Consider the following 23,826-nt stretch of genomic DNA (forward strand, 5'->3'; position numbering starts at 1 on the left):
TTTTGCCCCTTCGTGTTTTTCTCCACCTTTGGTGGGAAAAGTACTATTTTGGGTTTTAAGACCTAGGGATCAAATCCCGCCCTTGCCCCTTAGGAGAAAGACATTACCTCTAAGTCTCCGTTTCCCCACCTGTAAAATGGGGAATGACCCAGAAGGATTTTTATAAAAGGAGTAGTGTTATCTGAAAAGGATTCAGCATATTCTTCCCTTGGAAGGCTTTCTATAGCTATGGCATCAAAGGCTCAGTTAGCAGCAATGAGTCTTGATGTTTTCATCTGTGCTTCAACTCAGTAATCATCATTAGGTGCTTTGTGTCAGGGCCATGGTATGATTCAGCCTGGCTTTAAGCTTCATTTTATCTCCAAGGCAGGCAATTTTCTTTAGGGCATCTGTTGACACATGAGAGCCCACTGATGGCACATCACTGAGATGTACTAAACAGGCGAGCACACGAGAAAAGTAAATCCCATGGAGGTGATCTTCTTCCCTTAGTCCCTCTATAGCAGTTATAACCTCCCAGAGCCAGACTGCCTGGGTTCAAATCCCAGCTCTGTCATTTACTAGTTGTGTGTCCTAGGCCAACTAGGCAGCTCCAACACTGTAGTCATCAGAGATGTAGTTCACAATATTATTTCTTATAGTGGATCCCTCTTTCTCATAATCCTGGTTTCTTTAAGTTCTCTGAACTTCAACTGCCTTGTTTATAGAATAAATGTAACAGTACCTACTTCATAGGGTAGTTTTGAGGATTAAATGAGTTAATTCATGTAAATGGCTTACAACACTGCTGGGCACACATTAGGTATATTAAACCAAAAGTCAAACATGCTTGAATTCAAATTCCAGCTCTGCCTCTGAGTAATTTTATGCTCTTATTATTTTTATTAGCTTTCCAAGTACCAAATATGATCAAGACTGGCCACAGATTCAGATTTGCCAAGCATTATTTAATTAAACCCATTCAACAACACTTAAGGTATAATTACCTCTGTTTTACAGATGAAAAAACTGAGGCACAGAGAGAAAATTTGAAGGTTCTTTTCCATATGGTATAGCTCAGGCCTTTGGAATCATCTTGGATTTGAACGAGTAAAGGTGTTATTACAGTTTTCCTACCAGTGACTTAACCTCTTAGTCTCACTTGGCTGTTGCAAGGATAAAATGACAGGTAAAGAACATAGCACAGGCCTTCACGTGGTTCACATCTCTGGAGCCTTTACTGTTCTTAGACCCCTGCTGCACCTTCAGCTCACACGCAGCTGCAACGCTGGAGTCATCAGAGAAGTAGTGGGAAATGACTTTGTTTCTTACACTAGGTCCCTCTTTCCCATAATCCTGGTTTCTTTTGTAAAATATGGCCCTTCTCTCATATTTTTGTTCTAAGGATAACGGCAGGCAAGATCAAGAATTTCCCTGAGGGATGAAAGTGATTCATTCTTCAGCTGTTCATTCAGTCCTTGGCCAGCTATTGCCTGAGTTAAGGAAGGAGGCTCTCAGCAAGATAACGAAAGTCTAGGGCCCTTCAGGAACTGTCGGTGGTGAAAAAGTACAGCTGTGAAAGCTGCTTTGGAGTTGGCCCTGGCAAACAGACTATTGCTTTAAGAAATAAGATTACGGCTCCAATAACTGGTTCTTTGGAAGGGGCTAGAAAATTGGATCTTTTTGTTTCACACCCGAAGAATGTAGGCCTGCGGTATAAATGTTGAACCTATAGCCACACAGATTTCTTTAAGGACCAGGAACTAGGACAGCTTGGTGTCTCAACTTTACTGGGGGCAAGGCTAGGGAGGTAGGGGGTGGGGGATGGGATAGACTTGAAGGTTTTTGTTTTCTTAATGCAAAATAATTTATCCAATGTTTGATACCAGATAAGACTATAAGGGTCACATGTTCTTCCTTATGCCTATATACCATGTCCAGGTGAAATGCTCCAGGCTTCTGGCTCACTCTGACCCCAAGAAGGGCCTTCTAGGCCACGGCTGTAAAGACTACTTGTGACTCAGCGCCTTGCGGGTTTGGGCATTATGTAAACTTTTACAGACTTGCTGAAGGGGATGGTGCCCTCGATGCTGGTTTCCACCTGGGATGACATCTCACCACCCTCAATCCAGGGGGATTTTGGAATGCGTGAACTGGAGTTGTAGGCCAGCAGCAGTCTCACTTCCACCTGGCACGGTTCTAGAAAAAAAAAGACAAAAATCCTCTGATGGGGCAACGCCTAGGAATTGGGATGAAATGTCAAGTAAAAGCAACATCAAAGATAGAAGCAGTAGGGTTTCAAGAACATTTCTTCATCTGTCTGCATCCCTCCTTTCCCCCATCAGCATACAAAAACACTTTTCCAGCCTGAATATTGTGAGGCTGTTCCTAAGCCTGCAGATGTACTGCTGCTTCTCTGCCACTGCTACCTCCTCCTCCGGTCTCTTGGGCTCCCCGCAGCTCAGAGCCATGCTGCTGAGATGTTCAGAGAGCAAGCTAAAAAGGCCTCTTCCACAGAGGCCTTCCAGCCTCAAGACAGAGGGTCACAAAGTACATGCATGTGGCCAATTCTTGTACCCAGATAATCATGCCTTTCTGCACAGCTGATCTCAGGCCTGAGGGCTACATGCACAGTGGATTCTACTGCATTAGCGGAGAGGAAGCCTTTCACTAAAGAAATAGTTCGGACAGAAAACTCTCACTACTGAACAGGAATATATTTCAGGGACCTAAAATCACGCCACTGAACCTTCCGTTCTTTCATGACATGACATTACAATACTGATCTGGTGTCTTCATGTGGCAGGCCCCAGCAAAAATAAATGAGACCTCCCTCAAATTGCTGTTTGGCTGAGGAGGCAGAGACAGTTGCACTGGAGCACAGTGCACACTCGAGTCCATAGGAAGTACTGAGGAGGGAGCTCAGGAATGCTTTGGAATGGAACACCTGCTCTGTGCCAAGCACATAACTCCAAGAGTTCTTACCCTGCCACACCATGAAAGAAAGACTGTCACAATCCCAAAAAAGTCCCAAGACTCTGAGAGGTTCTAAATGACTACCCAAATCCACACCAGTGACAGAATTTGAGCTTAGTTCATAAATTGAAGCAACTAATCTTTCTATTCACCATGTGGCTTCCATAAAGGGGGAGAGGATTTCAGAAAAACCTAAGGGCAAGTGCAGAGGCCAAGAACACCGCTAGCTTGGGTGTCCTCCTTGATTTTGTGTGACTGGGTAATCTCATGAAAGGTGTAAGTATTAAAGATGAGCCCAAGGCTAAGAGGTTTACAGGGCAGGAATGAGGGCTGGATGGATCTAAATGAACAAGGGCAAAGGTCCCAGGACTTCTCAATGCCTCCCCAGATGTGTTCCTGGCTACTTCCAGACTTCTCCCTAGGGATCAGAATACAGACTAGATTGCTGTCCTCCAGGAAGGGAAAGGCTGGCAGGCAACCAGAGCAACCTAGCCAACCCCAGAGAGCAACCAACCTCAGCATCACCTTTTCACATGGGGCCTTTTACCAGCCTGGAGTGTATCTGTAATGAAACTAGCACTGCTTTCTGGTACTAGGCTCCAGTATCAGCTCTCCCACTACGCTCTCCTTTCTTGTCCTAGATGGCTATTGCGAACCCCTAAACCACAATCTAGCCCTGGCTCTCATAGCACTTTCAGGAGACAAATACTGGTAAGGTCAGAGGACTAAACCCAGGTCAGAGGACTAAACTCCATCTGGTCATTATGCCTTTTCTCACCAGCACGTGGGAAGAGTGGCAATTCAAGCCACTGCCAGCAGCGGAAGGGAGCAGGGAGAAGAAACAAGAGGGAAAAGACAGTGGGAAAAAGAGACAAAAGATCATCTGGGACAAATCATGCAACCTATTTATCATGCTTGGAAGAATATGTCTTTATGAGGTATATATTATTACTCCAATCTTAAAGCAAAATGAGATAGAGAGGTTAAATAACTGTCTCAGGATCACACAGCAAGTAAGGCAGAATTTGGAAACTCGTCTATGCGACTCAAACCTTGTGACCTGGCAGCGTTCTGTCTCCCAAAGGAGAGGCCCTTGGTAGGGAGCTGAGGGACTAGATGGAGGACCCCTTACCAATACCAGGCACCATCTCCTGGATTAGGAGAAAGAGGTGCTGGCACCTTCAGAATGAGAACACATTTTCACTTTAGTGTCCCAGGTCAGATGGGAGGATGGCACAGTGAAGGAAACAAGGGATTTAGGAGTTAGGAAATCTGTGAGCCAGCCTCAGTGCCATTACTATTCAGCTACACGGGCCTTCACTCATGCATCTACAAAATTAAGAGCAGAATACTAATTCCCACCACACAGCTGTCTAAGAGTTAAATGAATTTTAATTGCAAATTTAAAATCCTATATTCAGTTTTCATTATTTGTTGAGCACCTACTCCACGTCAGGCACTAGGGACACAGAGGTTAAAGATGACGAGCAAGTCCCCTGTTCTCAAGGAGCCTACATTCTGATTGGAGAGAAAGTCAATAAACAAATGAGAAAACATCTGACACTAGTAAGTGCTGAGCCGAGAATTAAAATAGATATTTGTAATTGTGACTAGGTAGCAACCTCTCAGAGGAGGTGATCCTGGATGAATTACAATTCTTCAGGCTCAGGACAGCCCGAATTGTAGGCCTGGTTCAGGCAATGACCTGCTGTGTGACCAGGGGCAAGTCAATATGCCCCTCAAAACCTACCTTTCAAGCTCTTCTGAGCTCTAACATGTTGTTTTGCTTCCCTCAGTCTTAACCCTGTAAAACAACGCTGTCCCACAGCATTTCTTTCCCCATATCTAGGATCCCTTCACCACAAGAGATTAAAATAAGGAACACTACATTTCTGTGGACTTGCACTGTGGCAAACAGTGCAGAACATTCCAGGCAGCAAGGATATGGATTGAGGGACACTCAGGGAGACAGATTCTCTGTACAAGCATTGCTGGATCTGCTCCCTCAATTTTGCCAGGCCCGCTGGACCCCCGAAGGGGCTGCCCTGACACTCAACAGCACCACTTCCTCTTTGTGAAAACTTTATAACGTCATCTATACCTGCCTAACACCCTTGACAGAGGAAAACCATTAATAATGGCAATAAACAGTTACTCATGTATTCAAAAATACAGTGAAATAAAATTCCAGAAGGCGTCCACCTATTTCTAAAAGAAACCAGATTTGGTGGTATTGAACACCTTCTCCAGTAACAACCATGCTTCTGAATCACCTTCAACGACGTAGGCAACACCACCGAGGCCAATTCTCTCCCACATTTTAGGTTCTGCAGACTGAGTCTTTTTCAGTTTCCAAAGCAGCCTTACAGGCTTTGGAAGTGTAATGTCATTGCACTTGTATTCTCTCGTTTTATTCTTTACAAATGAAAGAAAAATACTTATGTAACCTCCATGTGTTTTCTCAAATTATCAAGGTTCTTCTCAGTTGCTGTATGGGAGGGTAAAATAGGAATAGATCACCTTACTTTGCATTATCGCACAAACCAGCCCATGTGGGAAGGGAAGGCAAGAACAGTTGTCATTTTACTTGTTCTGGGGGAATGAACTGTATTGTTCATATACAAAAAAGAGTGATTTTAAATTTCTGGTAAGAAATATAAAACTTTAATTTCCAGACAGAATAGTCCTCAGAATTAAGTAGTAAAGAACCGTTATCTTAATTTGAAAGGTGAGGAAACAGATTCAGAAGGGAGAGTAGCTTGCCCAAGTGTACACAGCAAGTCAGTGGCAGTGTTAGGATAAGAAAATAGTCTCCTGGTGTCCAGCCCACAGTTCTTTCAGTGAGACTCCATTCTACTGCTTTCAGGCTCCTTAAGAAATCAAGTTCAACCCTCAGCAGGCCTGGTTCAATCACGTATTTTTCAAACTACAAAAAAAAAAAAAAAAGCCTTGGCCCACTGACTCCTTACCTGTCCAGGCAGTGTGGGAGAGGTACACCTGAGTGATAAGCCGGTGCCGCCCTGGGCCAGGATTCCGAAAGTCTGCCGGCTTAGGGTGGATCATCTGAGCTTGGCCATCTGGATATGAGACCTAAGAGGTGACAGAAATGAGAAAAAGAGGCAGAAGAGCCATGAGCTTTTAACAGAATTGCTGGTGACATCTGCTGTGAACCCCAAAACAGGAGGAAAAGAAGACACTACCCTTCATACAAAACTGCTCCTGGAGGGGAGGACAACATTGTCGAAATCTCTCTACCCCCTCCCCAGTACAAAGCAGTATGTGATAAATGTTTCCTGAATTCATGGTGAATGAGGGACAGGAATAAAGTGCCTCTATTAAGTACATGGATAGGTTAAAATATTAATCCTGATGTGAAAAGCCTTCTCAGACACCCCCATCAGGATGACTCTCCTTCCTCTGGCTCCAAATCATATCATGGCCCAGGATCCATCACCAACTACCAAAGATTAAGAATAATTCTGTAACTCTCCACTAGATCATAAGCAGCTAGGAAGCTGTTTATCTGTCTCTTTCTACAGAGACAGTGCTCAGTGCTCAAATCACTGGCCAGTTCTTCACATCTTACAAGCTGCCAAAGAGCTCTCCTCAACACCCAGGGGGACCTCACAGCTATCTGTGTAGAGGGCCTATTATTATATACTGCACAGTGTACAAATGAGCTAAATGAACAAATGAAGCATATCCTACAAACACATAGGTCCTGGGCTATGGGAATACACTGATGGGGTAAAGTAGGGACCACACAGGTCTTTCAACTTTGAAACTCTGGGGAGGCATGTCTCAGCCCACCTGCCCCATAATCTCATCTGTCCGGAAGTGTTGGGGCATGGTAGCTGAACTGGACAATGCTTTCCTACTGTCAGAGCTGTCCCATGACTAAGCAGCGAGTTCCTCATCTCCCAGCCTGCAGAGGTATCTAAACAGTCTGGCCATGCATGTAGCAGAGCTACTCTGAAGGTGATCTTTCAGTAGAGTGTAGCAGGTGATCCTTAAAATTATCTATACCTGCAATCTCATTTATGCTCAATTGGTCAGCGAACTTTTTCCAGGGACAATGTGAAACAGGGGTTCTCAACCCGGGCTGCACATTAGAATCACCTATGAGCTCTTAAATAAAAAATACTGGTAGTCATGGGCCCTACTCTCAGGATTCTGATTTAACTGGTGTAGGCTGAGGCCCCGTGCATCAGTACTTTTTAACACTTTCTGTATAATTCTAAAGTACAGCTCGGGTGGAGAACCACTAACTTTGGGGCTGAGAAATAAAACACTGCCCACCACATCAGTAAACAAAGGATTTTGGGCCATCAGCAACCGCAGCCACCCTCCAGCAGTGAGCCCTGAGGGAACTGAGGAAGGAAACAAGGAATGACCGCAGTCATTAGACTGCAGCCACCCCAAATGGTGCAGCTTGAGGAAACTCGGGAAGAGGAAACACAGGATACTGGCCCCAGAGAGCTGAGGTGCATATCAAAGGAATGATTTCAATGAGTCCAGACTCTTGCATCTTCCCTTATGTAGAAAAGTGCCAAATTCCTTAACTTGAGATATCTAGTTTTCTTTTATTAACAGTAGTCTTTTGTTCCGGCTACCTGGTGGTGTTGCAAAAACTCCTATATATCCTTGTTTCCCCCTTCCTCTTCGGAACAGTTTTCTCAGCATTTATCTGAGATGCTGTCTCCCAGGCTTGCGACAATCTATACCTGCAATCTAAGAACGTCTGCCAAAAAAAACATAACTCTCAAATTCTACGTTGTGCATTTTTTTTTTCGGTAGACAGGGGGAAACAAACCAACAAACAAAAAACTGCCATCCAATAAAACTGCAGCTCAGAGTTAGTTCTCTGTAGGCCTCATGATTTCTAATAATTCCTGCTGGGAAGCCAGAAGATTTTTTTCCTCTACTGTCACCATAGGTAAATATTAACCGTCTTCAGGGCCTGATTCATCCTGACTCTCTTCCAGGAAGCCGACCCTGCCTGCTCCAGGCTATTTTTCTGTACTTACTGCAGGTGCTTGCATCCCTAACTTTTATTCATATTCCTTCTGCTTGGAATACCTCTATCCTTTGTTCTTAATCATCCTTTATCTCATCCATGTAACAGTATCTCCACAAAGTCTTTCTCTTCCTTAGTCACACTCTACAAATTAAGGGCTTCTCCATAGTATTCTTTATAATTTATATATATATATATATATATACACACACACACACACACACACACATATATGTATATATACACACATATGTATATATATATGTGTGTGTGTGTATATATATATATATATATTTTTTTAAGTATATTGCAGAATGTTTTTATAGTAGCCAAAACTGGAAATAACCCTGTAGGGGAGAAAAATTAATTTCCCCTCTAACCTTCTAGGTTCTTGGCTGAGACCCTGCTATAATAAAAGGCAGATTAACAGGAGAAAAACAAATAGAAGTTAATAACAAATATGTCTCCTCTATATAAGGAAGAGACCTAGGAAAACTGAGTAACTCCCTGAAACTAACCAAGCCATCACCTTAAATACCATATTCAGCTAAAAACAAAAGAAAGATGTTGAAGAGGAAGGGAGCCTGTTATGGGAGGTTATCAGGTAAAACACAATAATCAAGGGTACGAGTGTTATGCAAATTTAAGTTGGCATAGTTTTCACTGATGAATTTCTAGAGATTTAGTCTTGCTTCCCTTTCTGGTACCGAGAGGGGGATACCTTAACAAATGGAGATTTCCCTTATAAATGTAAATTTCCCTCACAAAAAGGCAATTCTACTCTGTTTCCAGTCTACAGCCTCTCAAAAATAATCATCCCAAAATAATCCTTAGGCCAAAAAGGCTTATTTTGGGGTGGTGTATTATGTTCCCCTTCATTCCTGCCTTTGAAACTTCTAAGAAGCTTCACAATCCAGAAGCTAAGTCGGTAGATCGGTCCATTATCTCACTGAACCAGTCTCTTATTCTTTTTTTTTTTTTTTTTTAATCTTTATTTTCTATATTTATTTCGTTGGTTGGTTGGTTGGTTGTGCTGGGTCTTAGTTGCGGCTCGCGGGCTCCTTAGTTGCCTACGTGGGCTCCTTATGTAACAGAGAAGAGCCAAATCTGGCTACATGTTGGACCTGTTTCTTTTACTTTAACCTTTGCTTTCCTGCTGTTGTTCACTAAAAGGATACTGTCTATACATAACGGCCTGCCTCGGGGAACCCTGTCCCTCTGCCTGAATGTTAAACCAAAGTGCCTTTGTTGGGGGAAGCATCCTGACCCTGTCCACCTGTGGGTGGCTGCAAGAAAGAAGAAATTAACCCATCCCCTCCCTGAGGCTAGCCATTCCAGGGGACATTTGCAAAACTTATGGCCTTTTTACTTTACTTCCTCACCTCCTCCCCCTCTCTGTTCTATAAAAGAAACTGGCATCCAAACCCAGATAAGATGGTTTTTCAGAGACACTAGTCTGCCATATTCTTGGTCTGCCGGCTTTCCGAATAAAGTCGTATTCCTTGTCTCAACACCTCATCTCCCGATTCACTGGCCTGTAGTGCAGTGAGCAGAGCGAGCTTGAACTCAGTAACACTTAGTTGCGGCAGGCGGGCTCCTTGGTTGCGGCAAGCGGCTCCCTAGTTGAGGCACGTGAACTCTTAGTTGCGGCATGCATGTGGGATCTAGTTCCCTGACCAGGGATCAAATGCGGGCCCCCTGCATTGGGAGCGCGGAGTCTTATCCACTGCACCACCAGGGAAGTCCCAGTCTCTTAGTCTTGAGAATAGGTCAGGTTATTTAAAAAGTTAGGTCTCATTTCAGGAGGCAGTGCTGCAAGTGGCTCCCCAAGTTAGATCTATGTTGTGTGAGCAATCAGGATTTAATAAGCGGCCATGACATTCTTAATTCATCCTGTGCCTGTTGGAACTGATGACTGAACTTCTGTTTTACAACTGCCTGTCCATTTGTCTGTCTCTCCCTGAAACTAAGCATCCTCAGGGCACGAATTCTGACATGCTTGCCTAGCACTTAGCATGTGCAGTAGAGTAAGCATGGGTGGATGGAAGGGAGGGAGGGAGGGAGGGAGGGAGGGAGGGGGTGTAAATGGGTAGGACTCTTAGTGGGGCTTAACTACTGACTGTTAAATTGCTTAGTGCCTATACTGCATCTCTCCTGTCTCTCTAGTACATCTATCTAACTTGGAAAGAATACTCCCTAGTGACTACTTTTTCCCACCCATAAACTGTATTCACCAAGCTGACCCACCTTCAACCGGAAAAGGACTTATTACAGTTTGCTTATAGCCCTGAAAATACCAAGTCTTAACTTCACATTATAAGAATAGAAGCGGCCCTGTCATTTAGTGAACCCTTACTGGGGACCAGGAACTTTATACACATCACTTCATTTCAATGTCAACTATTCCTATTTGTCAGTTGCAGAATCTAAGGTCCAGAGTTTAAAGTAACTTCCTCCAGACCATACTCAGCAGTAGAGCTGGGATTCATGCCCAGGCTCTTGTCCATAAAAACTTATCTCTTCTCTCTCCCCAGTTTCTGTCGCTCAGGTAGAGATTACAGGGGTGCTAAAGTTAAAAGTTCCAACACAAAGTCAGTTTAGAAGCTCCATGGGAACCAAAACCTGACAGACCTGGACCTTCACAGTGCTCTGAGGATCCTGAACATGTTCCAGGGTTGCATCGACATCCAGGGCCACCACCAACCCAGAGGTAAACCGCAAAGGGTTGTCTGACTCGCCCGCTGGCTCAATAATGGTGGCTGAGGCTTTGTGGATCTGTAAGCAAGAAGAAAATACGATTCTAAAGCCAGGTCATCTCTGGGTAACAAAACATGGTCCTTGCCTTTCTGTCTCCTTATCTAATGGGTGGACACATGTTAGTCAATCAGAGGAAAGGCCCTAACCCAGCTCCTCCACTGGTCAAAGAAGATCACCAAGATGAGCAGTTTTGGATGCTCTCTGGATGGATTTCGCCTGAAGGGGTATGACACAGACACTGACCTGCTCTGGAAGGGGGAGGTGTAGGAAGGTACTCTGCCGCAGCATGGTATGTAGAATTTTGACCACTTCTGCAGGTTTGGATGTCATAAGTCGGGGCATGAGGTCAAGAAGTTTGTCCACAAAGCTGTCCTGCAGGTGGGGCAAATCAGCGATGAAACACCTGAAGGAACAAACAGAAGCAACTATGCATTCATTCACCACAGGCTGAGCCCCAAACTTCTGCCAAGCCCTGAGGGAGGAAAAGTGATGAACTGGAGGAGTTCATGGTTACCGAGGAAAGCCATGCACCTATGTAATTATGCTGTAGTGACATGACCATCATAATAGCCTTGCTTATTAAATACCTATATATGCCAGGCATCCTCTTAAGTGTTTTACACTATCTTATTTAATCCTCCCAGTAGTCCTGTGCATTGTTAGAATTATTATTGTCATATTACAGATTCATTAATTAATATAACAAATATGTCTTTAGGTCTTACCAAGTACTATTCTAGACACTGGGGATATTATACTGAGCAAAAGAGAAAAAAAAGCCTGTCTTAATGGAGCATCACTGATAGGAACATTGAGATTCAGAGAGGATAATGTTGTACTGAGGCTTAAAAAAAGTTAAGTAACTTACTCCCAGCTCTGAATGATTCCACAGCACTCTGCTTTGTAGAAGGAGATAGTCAAAAAATATTTCACTGAGGGGTGATATAAGTATAGGGACTCAGAGGCTGAATTAAGAAAGAATGTGCAGCCCTTAACAACAGATCCTCATCTGTGGCAAATCAGAGCTGTCATCTTTCCAAAAATCTCTCCAACCCAACTGTGCAAAAACAAGACTCTCCACCTTAAAGAATCTAAAACCATGTTGAACTAAATCAGTTTGCTGTACACCAGAAACATATACAACATTGTAAACCAACTATACTTCAATTAAAAAAAAAAATCTAAAACCAAAAGTAAGGCATGGACTTTGTAGAGATTTGAAGTCAGGATCTAAAGAGTCAAGCTAGATTGTATCATTTACTAGAGAGCAGCTCCTATTGGTGAAGAGTAGTATTGCAACTCAGCCCTATAGGAAGCCATCATCACCCAAATTAAAAAAGCCTGAAAAGTGTAGAGTCATACAAACCTGTAGAGCCAGGTTTGGTAAAGTTCATGGGGGTAGAAGCAAGGAGTGAAAAAATGAAATATTAGACTTAATAAATATTAGATTTTAAAATCCTATAAATGCCTTCTTCCCAGTATTGTATCGCCAGCATACCACAGGTCACAGTCAAGGTCACTACCTCGACCCCCACTGTTTCACCAAGCCTTCCACTCATTGACTGCATATGTTTTAGCTGATTTACTTCATAATGAATCCTGAGAAAACATATCTATGCTACAAAATAAAAGCTACCTATAGAATGATGGAACAATTTTTGTAGATTAGACAGAAATATGCAAGTTTAAGAACCATGGTGAAGAAAAATAGACAAGTTGTGATTTTTCAACAAGAGTTTGAGTTTTCTCACATAATATTTGTCTTTTTCTGGCCCAGCTGAGTGCTGAATCAAAAACATTCCTAATGTTTTTATTATTATGTTGTATGTTTAGCTAACCTAAGAAGTTTATATACCAGTAAAGAAAATACAGTTATCTCTCAGTATCTGTGGTGGATTGGTTCCAGGACCCCTTGCAAATACCAAAATCCACGGATGCTCAAGTCCTTTATATAAAATGGAATAATACAGTCGAACCCTCCATATCCATGAATGCAGAACCCATGGATACTGAGAGCCACCTGTATACAAATTAGGGCACACTGCATGTATCATAATAGCTTGGCTACATGGGCTAAACCAAAGGTTCTGGCTTGTGATTGCTCGTTTCCCTGTAAGTACGATCTTTACATAACCAAGATTTAATAAGCTAGAAGGTGATGAAATACTTACCTCTGAAAAAAGTCCACTTCCTGTAAAAATTTTTCACACATCCCAAATAAGGGGTCAACTCTGTAGAAAAGAAAAAACAACAAAACAAACAAAAACCCATGTAATTTGCTTGTGAAATCTGAGAACTGAGGAGTAAAGACCAAAGTTCCAGAAACCTGAGCCCACAAGAAAAGACGATGAGCATATTATACTATAAAAATTATCCGTAAGAGAAACAGAGGACTCCTAATGGACCTAGGGGGAAATATTTGCCAGGATCCCAAGACCTAATTAAAACACTGCAGTGCCCATTAGGCTCAATGTACATTCAAATTCAAAGACTATCACAGGCCACACTTGGCACCAGATTCAGTAAGGATATAGGACAGAAGCACAGCTTACAGGCAGTGCAATGTCATATTCCTCCTCTGCAGGAGTCCTTGGCAGCAGCCCATTCAACCATCTACATAGCTGTCTGGGAGCTCTGACCTTGCCACTGACAGCTCAGGTTCAAGGAGATGAGATCTACACCAGGCGAATGTGGAGACCATCTTCACTTAGAAGCCTCATGCTCCATAGGTGCTAATATCTCTTGAAGTAATCCAAAGGCATACCTTCCAGGGTCCCCACAGGGATATGCTCAGTTACAAGAATCACTGCATTCAATGAAGCCCAAAGCTATGGTGTCTGCATTAGGTAATTATAGTTCACTGATAGTTCCTTCTAGTGTACATGTAATTTTCTCAGAGATCATTTTTACCATAGCAGTGTCACCTAGTAATAGAGTTGATGCGATCAGCTTACCAGGGAATAGATCTGGAAACCAAAGGTCAAATTTTCATGCAGAAGGGGAAAAAGTTTTGTTACTACTTTGCACACAGACACAGACTATATGCTTTCTTCTCTATCTTGGCTTCTTTGGTCAAGTAGTACTTAGAGTATTTCATTTCTGTAAAAACTTAAATGTATACCTAGATAAGCCAGGCAACATGCCAGGCCAATATAACTTACTAATCACACAACAGATTTTTCCTTTGATCTTTGTGCATTTTGTTTATTATAATTTCTGCAGGGAATGTTCCACTCATTTTCATTAATATATTATTAATTGAAGGAGTAAAGTTCCAGTGAAGAAAAAACAAATACTCTTTCCTTATATAAAAACATGTAAGAGAATGGTATCAAGGTTCTTAATAACCGAGTCAAGTTTTTCTACTAAACCGTAAGCTCCATGAGAGTAGGGACTTTGTATCATTCATCATGTATTTCCTGACACAAGCAGCTATGCAATAAATATTTGTTGAATGGATAAATGATAAATGGCAGATGGAAATGTACTCTACAACCAACATTAATTTGAATTATTTTCCTAAAAAGCAGGTAGCACTTGAAACTTTCTTAACTCTGACAAACTACTAGAAGTGGAACTGAAATTTGCTGGTGAGGTTAACCAACCAAAGACCACCTAGGATGAGAGGGCTGGAAGGGAGAACTCCAGCTAAGCAGAGACTGAAATGAAAGCAATTTGGCCAAGTAGCACCTTTTTTGGCTTGCTCACGTACAACCAACTTGGAGAATTTCCAAGCAGTAAAATACAAAAAGATTTGGGAACTCTTCCCCAACCCCCAAGCAGAGTAGGCAGCCTCACCTACATGGTACGTACATGAAGTAGGCCTCTAGCACTAAGAACCTCCACTTTCTTTCTTTTTTTTTTTTTTTTTTTGCAGTATGTGGGCCTCTCACTGTTGTGGCCTCTCCCATTGCGGAGCACGGGCTCCGGACGCGCAGGCTCAGCGGCCATGGCTCACGGGCCCAGCCGCTCCGCAGCATGTGGGATCTTCCCGGACCGGGGCACGAATCCGCGTCCCCTGCATCGGCAGGCGGACTCGCAACCACTGCGCCACCAAGGAAGCCCAGAACCCCCACTTTCAATGTAAGAGTGAGGCCCACTAGGGGAAACCAAACATTGACCTATAACTGTCGGGGAAACCTATACCAGTTACCAATTTAAACTAGTCTAAACTTTCACTTATAAGTATTCAAAGACAATGAAAAATTATTAGATGTTATAAGGATGATAAGGAGCTGTAAAGGAGACCAAGCAGACCTCAGTGAGGTAATGTCAAGGGAAGAAAGCACAGAAAGCTTTTTTTAAAATTCTAATAAACAACCTGATTAAGATTTAAGAGGAGATTTGAAAGGATATCGCATTGATAAAGTGAGAAAAACTGCTACAAAAAAGGTACACAGAAGAAAGCACACTTGGAAATGATAATAATGAAATCAACTCAACAACTGAAGAACACTAGAATGAAAAATGATGAAAACTGAAATGGTAAATTAAAAGAGTACGTTGAGGAATTTACTCAGAATACAAAGTAGAAAAAGAAACTGAAATTGTGAGAGAAAAGATAAGATATAGGGAAAATAGATCCAGAAGATACAATATCTAGTATGGCAGACTGGAGTGGATGGAAGAAGTAGTAATTAAAGAAATAATAGAGGGAAAAAATCCCTGAGATAAAACAGAGCTGAGACTTCGAAGTCCCATTAAAAGTCAGTAAGAATAATGAAAGGAAACACATAACTAGACATATCCTGATGAAATTTCTGAATTCTAAAAAGAAAACTTTACAGCTTTGAGCCATGAAAAATAAGCTAACTACAAAGGAAAGAGAACCAGACAGACATCAGACATCTTAACTGTAACATTAAATACTAAAAGGTAACATAGCAATATTAACAGAGTTCTGAAAGAATTCCAATTATGTATGAGAGCAAAAGAAAGGCAGTTTTAGATATGCGAAGTCTCAATGAGTATACTACTTATATACTTACTCTGAAAAACAATACTAGCGAATGTGTTCCAGTCAGATAAATGGTGAATTAGAACAAGGAATTTTAAAAGGCAATTGTGATACAAAAAGAACAGTGGTGGGTAAGCTGGAGCTAAATTATTTTGATAATGTACATATAAAGAGTAATGTTATTTTAAGAAAGAATTCTTAAAATAAGAGATACGTTAAAAACCATAATCCAATATATTGTACAGCACAGGGAATTATAGCCATTAACTTATAATAACTTTTAATGGAGTATAATCTGTAAAAATACTGAATCACTATGCTGTACACCTGAAACTAATATTGTATACCAACTATACTTCAATTTAAAAAAAGAACAATCTGAGGGCTTCCCTGGTGGCACAGTGGTTGAGAGTCCGCCTGCCGATGCAGGGGACACAGGTTGGCGCCCCGGTCCGGGAGGATCCCGCATGCCGTGGAGCGGCTGGGCCCATGAGCCATGGCCGCTGGGCCTGCGCGTCCGGGGCCTGTGCTCCGCGGTGGGAGGGGCCACAGCAGTGAGAGGCCCGTGTACCACAAAAAAAAAAAAAGAACAATCTGAAACTAAATTCTAAATTATTTAACAGCATGAAACAATCAAATAAAAATACACTAAAACTTTCATTTTGATTAGATATGGTCTTGATAGAGATGATCATAAATTCTATTTTTTAATGCTGAAAAATATAAGGTCAATCTGTTTATTAAAAATATAAGGGTAGGGATTCCCTGGTGGCACAGTGGTTAAGAATCCGCCAGCCAGTGTAGGGGACACAGGTTCGAGCCCTGGTCCGGGAAGGTCCCACATGTCGTGGAGCAACTACACCCGTGCGCCACAACTACTGAGCCTGTGCTCTAGAGCCCGTGCTCTGCAACAAAGAGAAGCCACTGCAATGAGAAGCCCGTGCAACGCAACGAAGAGTAGCCCCTGCTCGCTGCAAAAAGAAAGCCCGTGCACAGCAACAAGGACCCAACACAGCCAAAAATAAAAAAAAAAATTTATATATATATATATATATATATGAGTAAAAATACTATTTATACAACTAAAATGAGCTAACATTTGTCAAGTGTTTACTCTTAATGTGTCAGGCAGTATTTTAAGGGCTTTACATATAATAATTCAATAATCCTTACAATAACCCTATGACAGAGAAGCAAGTACTATTATTATCCCAGTTTAACTTATGGGAAATAAACTGAGACACAAGTTCTTAAGTAACTTGTCCAAGGTCACTAAGTTTGCAAATGGTGGAGTCAAGATCTGAATCAAATCAATGAGGCACCCCAGCCCTCTTAATCATTATGTTCTACTGCCTCTCACTTGAATAGGTTAAAATTAGGGTACAGAACTTTCAAACCCCTGGAAGAAGAAAGAAACAAAACAATAAAAAATTTCCAGCAAAAATCAAGGAAAAAGAAAAAGAAGCAGGTATGCATACAAATGGAAAATATAAAATAATATAGCATGAGTAAACACCAAATATATTGGAATCTTTATACAATGACATGGAAATACGAAATATTATATTGTTGAATGAAATGAAAATATGGCAGAACAGCCAAGTATATTATGATTCGATTTACGCTAATACACGCATTTATAATCTACACTTTTAGTCATTTGTTTTACAAGGGGTAGATTACCAGAGAACAGAATGTTCACTTAATCTGCAATATTTAAAGTTTTACAGTAATCATACATAAACTGAAAAAGATATTTATTTTCTTTAAATAAAAATGCGTAGGGCTTCCCTGGTGGCACAGTGGTTGAGAGTCCGCCTGCCGATGCAGGGGACACGGGTTCGTGCCCCGGTCCGGGAAGATCCCACATGCCGCGGAGCAGCTGGGCCTGTGAGCCATGGCCGCTGAGCCTGTGCGTCTGGAGCCTGTGCTCCGCAACGGGAGAGGCCACAACAGTGAGAGGCCCGCGTACCGCAAAAAAAAAAAAAAAAAGTGTAGATGCCAGCACAAGTACCTATCTTTTCTCAGCTGTGACTGGCACATAGCAGGAATTAAACATTTGTTAAATGAATGTATGGCTATCTCTAAGATTAAATCACTACCTGAGTTTATCAGGTCACTATCAAGATAAGCAAAGAAATAAAATAATACAATGTTCCTTTTAATGTATTTTTCAGTGCTTACTTAAACACTCATATTTATTTCTCTACACTATTTTTAGGCTGACACAACTGGTGGACTGAGCATCAAATGTGTCTCCTGTCTGATAACGAGTTTCCTAAGTACTATATTACATTAAATCCGTGGTGCCATTATTCTTAAGATGCACCTTTATTTTATGAAACACCAAGAAACAAAAACACTTTCAAACTACGGCACACCATCAAAATATCTGATTTCAAGAAGTAAAATTTTTAAATGTGCATTTTAGAATCAATGAAATATAGCAATTCTCATTATCAGAAAGTCTAACAGCTACAATTATAATGAGCTCTTACTATGTACTAAGTACCATGCTAAGTGCTTTTACATGTATTATCCCATTCATTTTTCACAGAAACCCCATGAGATAGATGCTGTCATGGTTCTCATTTTACAAACAGGAAAACAAGGCACAGAGAGGCTAAAAAAAACCTGTCTGTAATCAAACAACAAGTAAGTAGGGAGTCAGGATTTGAACAAAGTAGTCTCACAGCACCATGCATTCTCATAATTTGTCTTTACTGCCTAAGATAGAGCACTAGTCCCATCAGAAGAGAAAAAAAGTGGTTCTGGCACTATATTCTTAAAGAAATCTATCAAGGACTATACAGAATGCCTTGTTGCCAGATGAAGCCCTATGTTGTGTTGTAGGCAATGGAGAGCCACCAAAGGGTTTCTCCAGGGATCTAATCTGATCCAAGAATGTAACTTGGAATATCTGAAAAAATGAAGAGCTTGTATATCCCTTAGGTAGTCTTTCCTAAATATTATTTCACACATCATTAACCTTGGTGAGATCTCTGAATGCAGTTTTAAGTGTCTTTAAAAGGACTCAGCCACCCTTTTTCACCAACCACACATCTTACCCTCGAGCAGTCCGTGCTGTTACTATAAGTTGCAAGGCTTTGGCCTGCAGCCTCATGTGATGGATAATCACCACCTGCTTGTTCTCCACGCCACTATACATGAACTCCATTTTGTAGGTTTCTTCCATGATCTATAAGGAAAAGGTAAGTAATAAGCAGCAAAAATATCATTATAGTCTTACTTAAGAGCAAAGAGCAGCACAGGATTCTAAGTGAAACCAGATCTGAACAGAGTGCTTTTTTAATGCCTATGTTTTAATTCTGAACTGAGATTTTTAAGTGCCTATGTTGAGAGAAACTAGTGTAATTTGAGAGAAATTAATATACATGTTGAGAGAATAAATTATTTTGTCAATTAAAAAAACAAACTTCCATCTGGTAATATCATCTTAGCTGATGATATAAAGATATGAAAGTTTAAACACTGATAAAACTGTAAAGCACTGCTTGTAACTAAAGCAAATTCACTGTGATGTGGTGGCAAATGAATACGTATGGAAACGTAATCCTCAGGAAAAGTCCTCAAGAACTTAGTATTAGGAACCATTGACCACCTGTTAGCCATCCAGACTGTTCTATGGGCCTGGTCTCTCAGAGGGATTTTAGGGAGGGAATCAGTGCAGAAAATAATGTCAGTGACCTCAGCTCAAGCCCAGTGCACCTTAAGCTCTCGCTCTGTTCTATCCAAGTCAGCGACTCCCCCCCGAATGATGCTTCTCTTTCCCTTCCCTTTCTTCAATGGGAGGCAAGCAATGATGGCAGGCAATGATGCTTGCCTCCCATTGAAGGCTTTGGAGTCAGAGCCCCGTCAGCTGTCTTCTACAACTAACAGTAAGATAAGTTTCCTAATTACATGGTGCCTCAGTTTCCCTATCTGTAAATGCAGAAGAAACAGCACCAACATCATAAAATTTAAAGGATTAAATGGGGTATGGAAGGTGCTTAGCACAGTAACTGTCACACAGCAATGGTAATTGCTTTCTCTTTCTTCCAGACTACTGCTCCCTGTCCCATCCCTCCCAACATGGCCTATTGGTGTTCTGTTGTCATTAAGTTCTACTCCCCTACAATAAGCCACATGGCAGGTCTGAAAGGGAGTCTAGATTAGATGAGAGATGAAGCAGAGTAGTGGAAAGAAAACAGACTCTGGGTATCAGAGTACCTGAGCTCAAGTTCCTGACTTACTACCTATAGCTCTACGAATATAACCTTGCTGAGCGTTGTTTCATCTGTAAAATGGACTTAATACTTATTCCAACCTAATGGGATTATTATGAGGGCTAATTAAAATAGACCTGAAATCATTTAGTGAACTGTAATGTAACAATCATAGTCACCATCATTATCTTTCTACAGGGTTGTAATTAGTCATATACAGACTTACTATTGGGAAGACATGACCCAGAAGAGTTCACCAAATCCCAATACCCAAGAATGAAGGGAAATTGCTCAAAACTAGAAAGAAATAAACTTAAGGCAAGTAAAATTAAATGCTACTTAATGAACTGAGGAGGAAAAAAAAGACCTTTAAATATTCAAGAGATGGTTAAAGAAAAGAGAGAGAAAGAGAGATGGTACAGGCTAAAAATATAACCACCTCAAAATGAATTCAGCTACATTTTCAGATGAAAGATTCATGATAGTATTTATTGGATTTTAGTATATCTGAAATACAAACTAATAATATTTTAGAACACAAAAGAAATCTTAGAAATCAGGGAGGTTTAAGTAACCTGCTCAACACCACCCAACAAATTAGAGGCAGACATGGGAACAGAACCCAAGTCCCCTGACTCTAAAGCCAGTGCTGTGTCCCCTAATTATGCTGCTTCTCGTATCACTAACTTCTGACACAGGCTAAAAATGGGGAGGCCACAGCAGAGCCTTGTGAAGGCCTCTGACTCTAACTTAGACAATGCAATTTCTGGACAGAGATCTGGACAGAGATCCACCTGAGGAGAAGGTCTCAATAAGCTTACCTGTTTTGCTGCTGCTGAGGCCAAATCACTCTGCTTCAAATACAAAGGGGCAGCCACATTCCACAGCTTTTCCTGCAAGGCCTAACAAATCAGGAGAGGACAGAACACAGAGGTCAAAAAGACTGCCATATAATTTGAGACTTAAGTGTCTGTTTTGCTTTGAAAATTTACTGTGATCAAGACTTCCTCTCACTCTTATTCTTTTAGGCCAATAAGCCCTACCTATTATGGACAGAGAGGAGACCAATGATTTGGGCCAAATGAACTCCTCCCCATTCAATTCTTGGCCCAAAGACCCTATGTTCCAGACCAGAGCTTGCAAGCAGAGTGCAGGAGCCATGAAGGCCTCACCAAGAATGTCCAGGCAAGCCAGGCTTCTGAGGCTCTGGGACCTCCTTGATCCCAGAGTCACTGGACTAACCAGACTGCCTAGACCCTTCTTCCCTGACTTAGTTCCTTTTTCTTTGCTCCATGCTCTCTATCCTTTGAACAGCCCCATCACCTTACCAACATACTCGAACAAGAAATCAAGAAGCTTTCCTAGATTCCTCCCTCTCTCAATCTCTGCACATTCAAAACTATCACTTAGAGCCATGGATTTTACCTTCCATCTCCCTCCTCGCCTATCCATCCATACGGCCATCTCATCTAAACCTCTGCTATAGTCTCTTATTTTCACAGCCCTTCTTAATTACAGACATAATGACATTACAGAAAACCTAGACTAACACTATACAACAGAAATATAACACAAGCCGTGTATGTAATTTTACACTTTATAGTAGCCACACCTTTAAAAGTAAAAAGAAACAGGTGAAATTAATTTTAATATAGTTTATTTAACCCAGTATAAATAAGATATTATTTCACTATGCAATCAATATTTTTTAAATTATTAATGAGATAGTTTACATTTTTTTCATACTAAGTCTAAGAAATCCAGTGTGTATTTTACACTTACAGTACATCTCAATATGAACATTTATTTACTTATTTTTATAAATTTATTTATTTTTTATTTATTTATCTGTGGCTGCATTGGGTCTTCGTTGATGGGCGCGGGCTTTCTCTAATTGCGGCGAGCATGGCTACTCTTCCTTGCGGTGCATGGGCTTCTCACTACGGTGGCTTCTCTTGTTGCGAAGCACGGGCTCTAGGTGGGTGGGATTCAGTAGTTGTGCCATTTGGGCTCAGTAGTTGTGGCTCATGGGCTCTAGAGCGCAGGCTCAGTAGTTGTGGTGCACGGGCTTAGTTGCTCCGCGGCACGTGGGATCTTCCCAGACCAGGGATCGAACCCGTGTCCCCTGCATTGGCAGGCGGATTCTTAACCACTGCACCACCAGGGAAGTCCTCAACATGAACATTTAAAGTGCTCAATGGTCACACATACCTAGTGACTACTGTATTTGACAGTGGCAGGTCTAGATTATAGATATAGAAATTGTTTAATAACCTAAATCATATTACCATTAAGAGTTATTGTTTTTAAATATTTGCTTCCAATCACATCCTATATGCATGTTTTTTTATATAGTTGTAGTCAGAAAGCAGAAGTAATTTTGTGTGCTTCTTTGGGCACATAATATTATGTCACATTTGGTCATGTTCTTATATAATTCTTCATAAAGATCATTACTGCTACAGAATATACTGTTGAGTGGACATGCCACGATTTATTTAGCTCCTCCCCTATTATCAAACACTTGCCTGCCTTGGGTTCTAAGTCTGGGTCCCTTACCTACACTTCTCCTACACGACGCTGAATAAAAAACATAGTTCTGTGTTCTTTTTAGGAGTAATCTCTTCTCTTTTCCTACTAAAGAAAAGTGGATTCTTTTCAAAGGCCTTCTTGTATTGCTATCTAGAAGACAACAAGCCAAGGAAGAAGGAAGAAGACCAGCACTGACATGGCACTCACTATGTACCAGACACTAGACCAAGGGTCTTCACATGCACTGCTTGCTACCAATCCTTACCTGGGTAGAGTTATTATTAGCCTTGTTTCACAGAAGCTTGGAAAAGCCAAATAACTATGCAAAGGGACATGAAGGAACTTTGGGGGGTAATGGAAATCTTCTATATCTTAACCGTGGTGGTGGTTACACAGGCATATATATTTGAAAGAATCTATCTAGCCAAATAAGGACTGTTTAAATCCCAAACTACTTCAGTGTACACACTCATCTTCACATGCATACACACACCTACAAAACCCTAAGCTCACATATCTTACAGTGGCAAATAATTTCTGACGCCTCCATTTATTCTGACTTTGGTCAAATATCTTTAATAACTTTGAAGACTAACCACATTTAGAACTAAAGCCAAGTTAAGTCTTATCAAGTTAGAAGGGCTCTTCTAAATTCTAAGCCTAAATTTATAGCAGAACTCTGCTGCAGAAGCTGACAGCTATTGAGCTAGTTTAACTGGTTTTCAACTCAGGGAACTGAAACAGCTTTTGGGTACCAATTTTGTGTATGTATATATATGTACTCTAACTACCTAGTATGAAATGACAGCAAGTCATTAGCTCTTAAGAGCAATGAAATCAACCTTTGACTAATTTGGCTTTGACCAAATGAAATTAGCATTTAGAAATATATAAATATATAAAATACAAATGTTTATATAAGATCTTTGCTAATCAAATTGTTAAAAAACAATTAAAATCCTTGGGATTCTAATGCAAATGGTTATCCAACCTGCTCTAATTATATGATAAAGGAATTCTCTCAAATTAAAAAATTCAAATTCCTATATGAGTTAACAATTCTTTAATTAGAGGCAAATATAATTATACTACAGAGTACATAATTTCCCCATTGCTAAGCAGTTGCATAAAACCAGTTATTTTTCTACATATAGCCTCAAACACTGCGGGGTCCATTAAACTGCATTCTTAGCAACACACTCATGAACAAAATGGATTCAAACCAACCTTGATGAGAAGAAGCTGACACCTAAGATAGGTAGCAGAGAAGTCAGCTACTCCTGCCAATTCAGACTGAAGTTCTCCAAGTCTTTGCAGATCCCTGTAGTAAATAAAAACCCAAGCCAAACACAGAATAACACCAATTAAAGATCATGTCAAAA

General features: G+C 41.1%; 1 protein-coding gene across 3 annotated transcripts in view; it reads right to left on the reverse strand.

Annotated features, from left to right (window-relative positions):
• Window positions 1–926: 926 nt before the first annotated feature.
• INTS4 (integrator complex subunit 4) overlaps window positions 927–23,826 on the reverse strand; it is a 112,484-nt gene continuing 89,584 nt past the window's right edge. For all 3 annotated transcript variants that reach the window (XM_033405800.2, XM_004279834.4, XM_049713610.1), the window contains 8 exons: window positions 23,672–23,765; window positions 20,734–20,814; window positions 18,755–18,885; window positions 12,901–12,960; window positions 10,973–11,132; window positions 10,604–10,747; window positions 5,925–6,045; window positions 927–2,178 (listed from right to left, as the gene is read on the reverse strand). In XM_033405800.2, the coding sequence (XP_033261691.1) occupies window positions 2,000–2,178; window positions 5,925–6,045; window positions 10,604–10,747; window positions 10,973–11,132; window positions 12,901–12,960; window positions 18,755–18,885; window positions 20,734–20,814; window positions 23,672–23,765 (970 nt within the window). In that variant the 3' untranslated portion in view covers window positions 927–1,999. The remainder of the gene's footprint in view (window positions 2,179–5,924; window positions 6,046–10,603; window positions 10,748–10,972; window positions 11,133–12,900; window positions 12,961–18,754; window positions 18,886–20,733; window positions 20,815–23,671; window positions 23,766–23,826) is intronic.

The sequence above is a fragment of the Orcinus orca genome, chromosome 8, assembly GCF_937001465.1.
Source record: "Orcinus orca chromosome 8, mOrcOrc1.1, whole genome shotgun sequence".
Lineage (NCBI taxonomy): Eukaryota > Metazoa > Chordata > Mammalia > Artiodactyla > Delphinidae > Orcinus > Orcinus orca.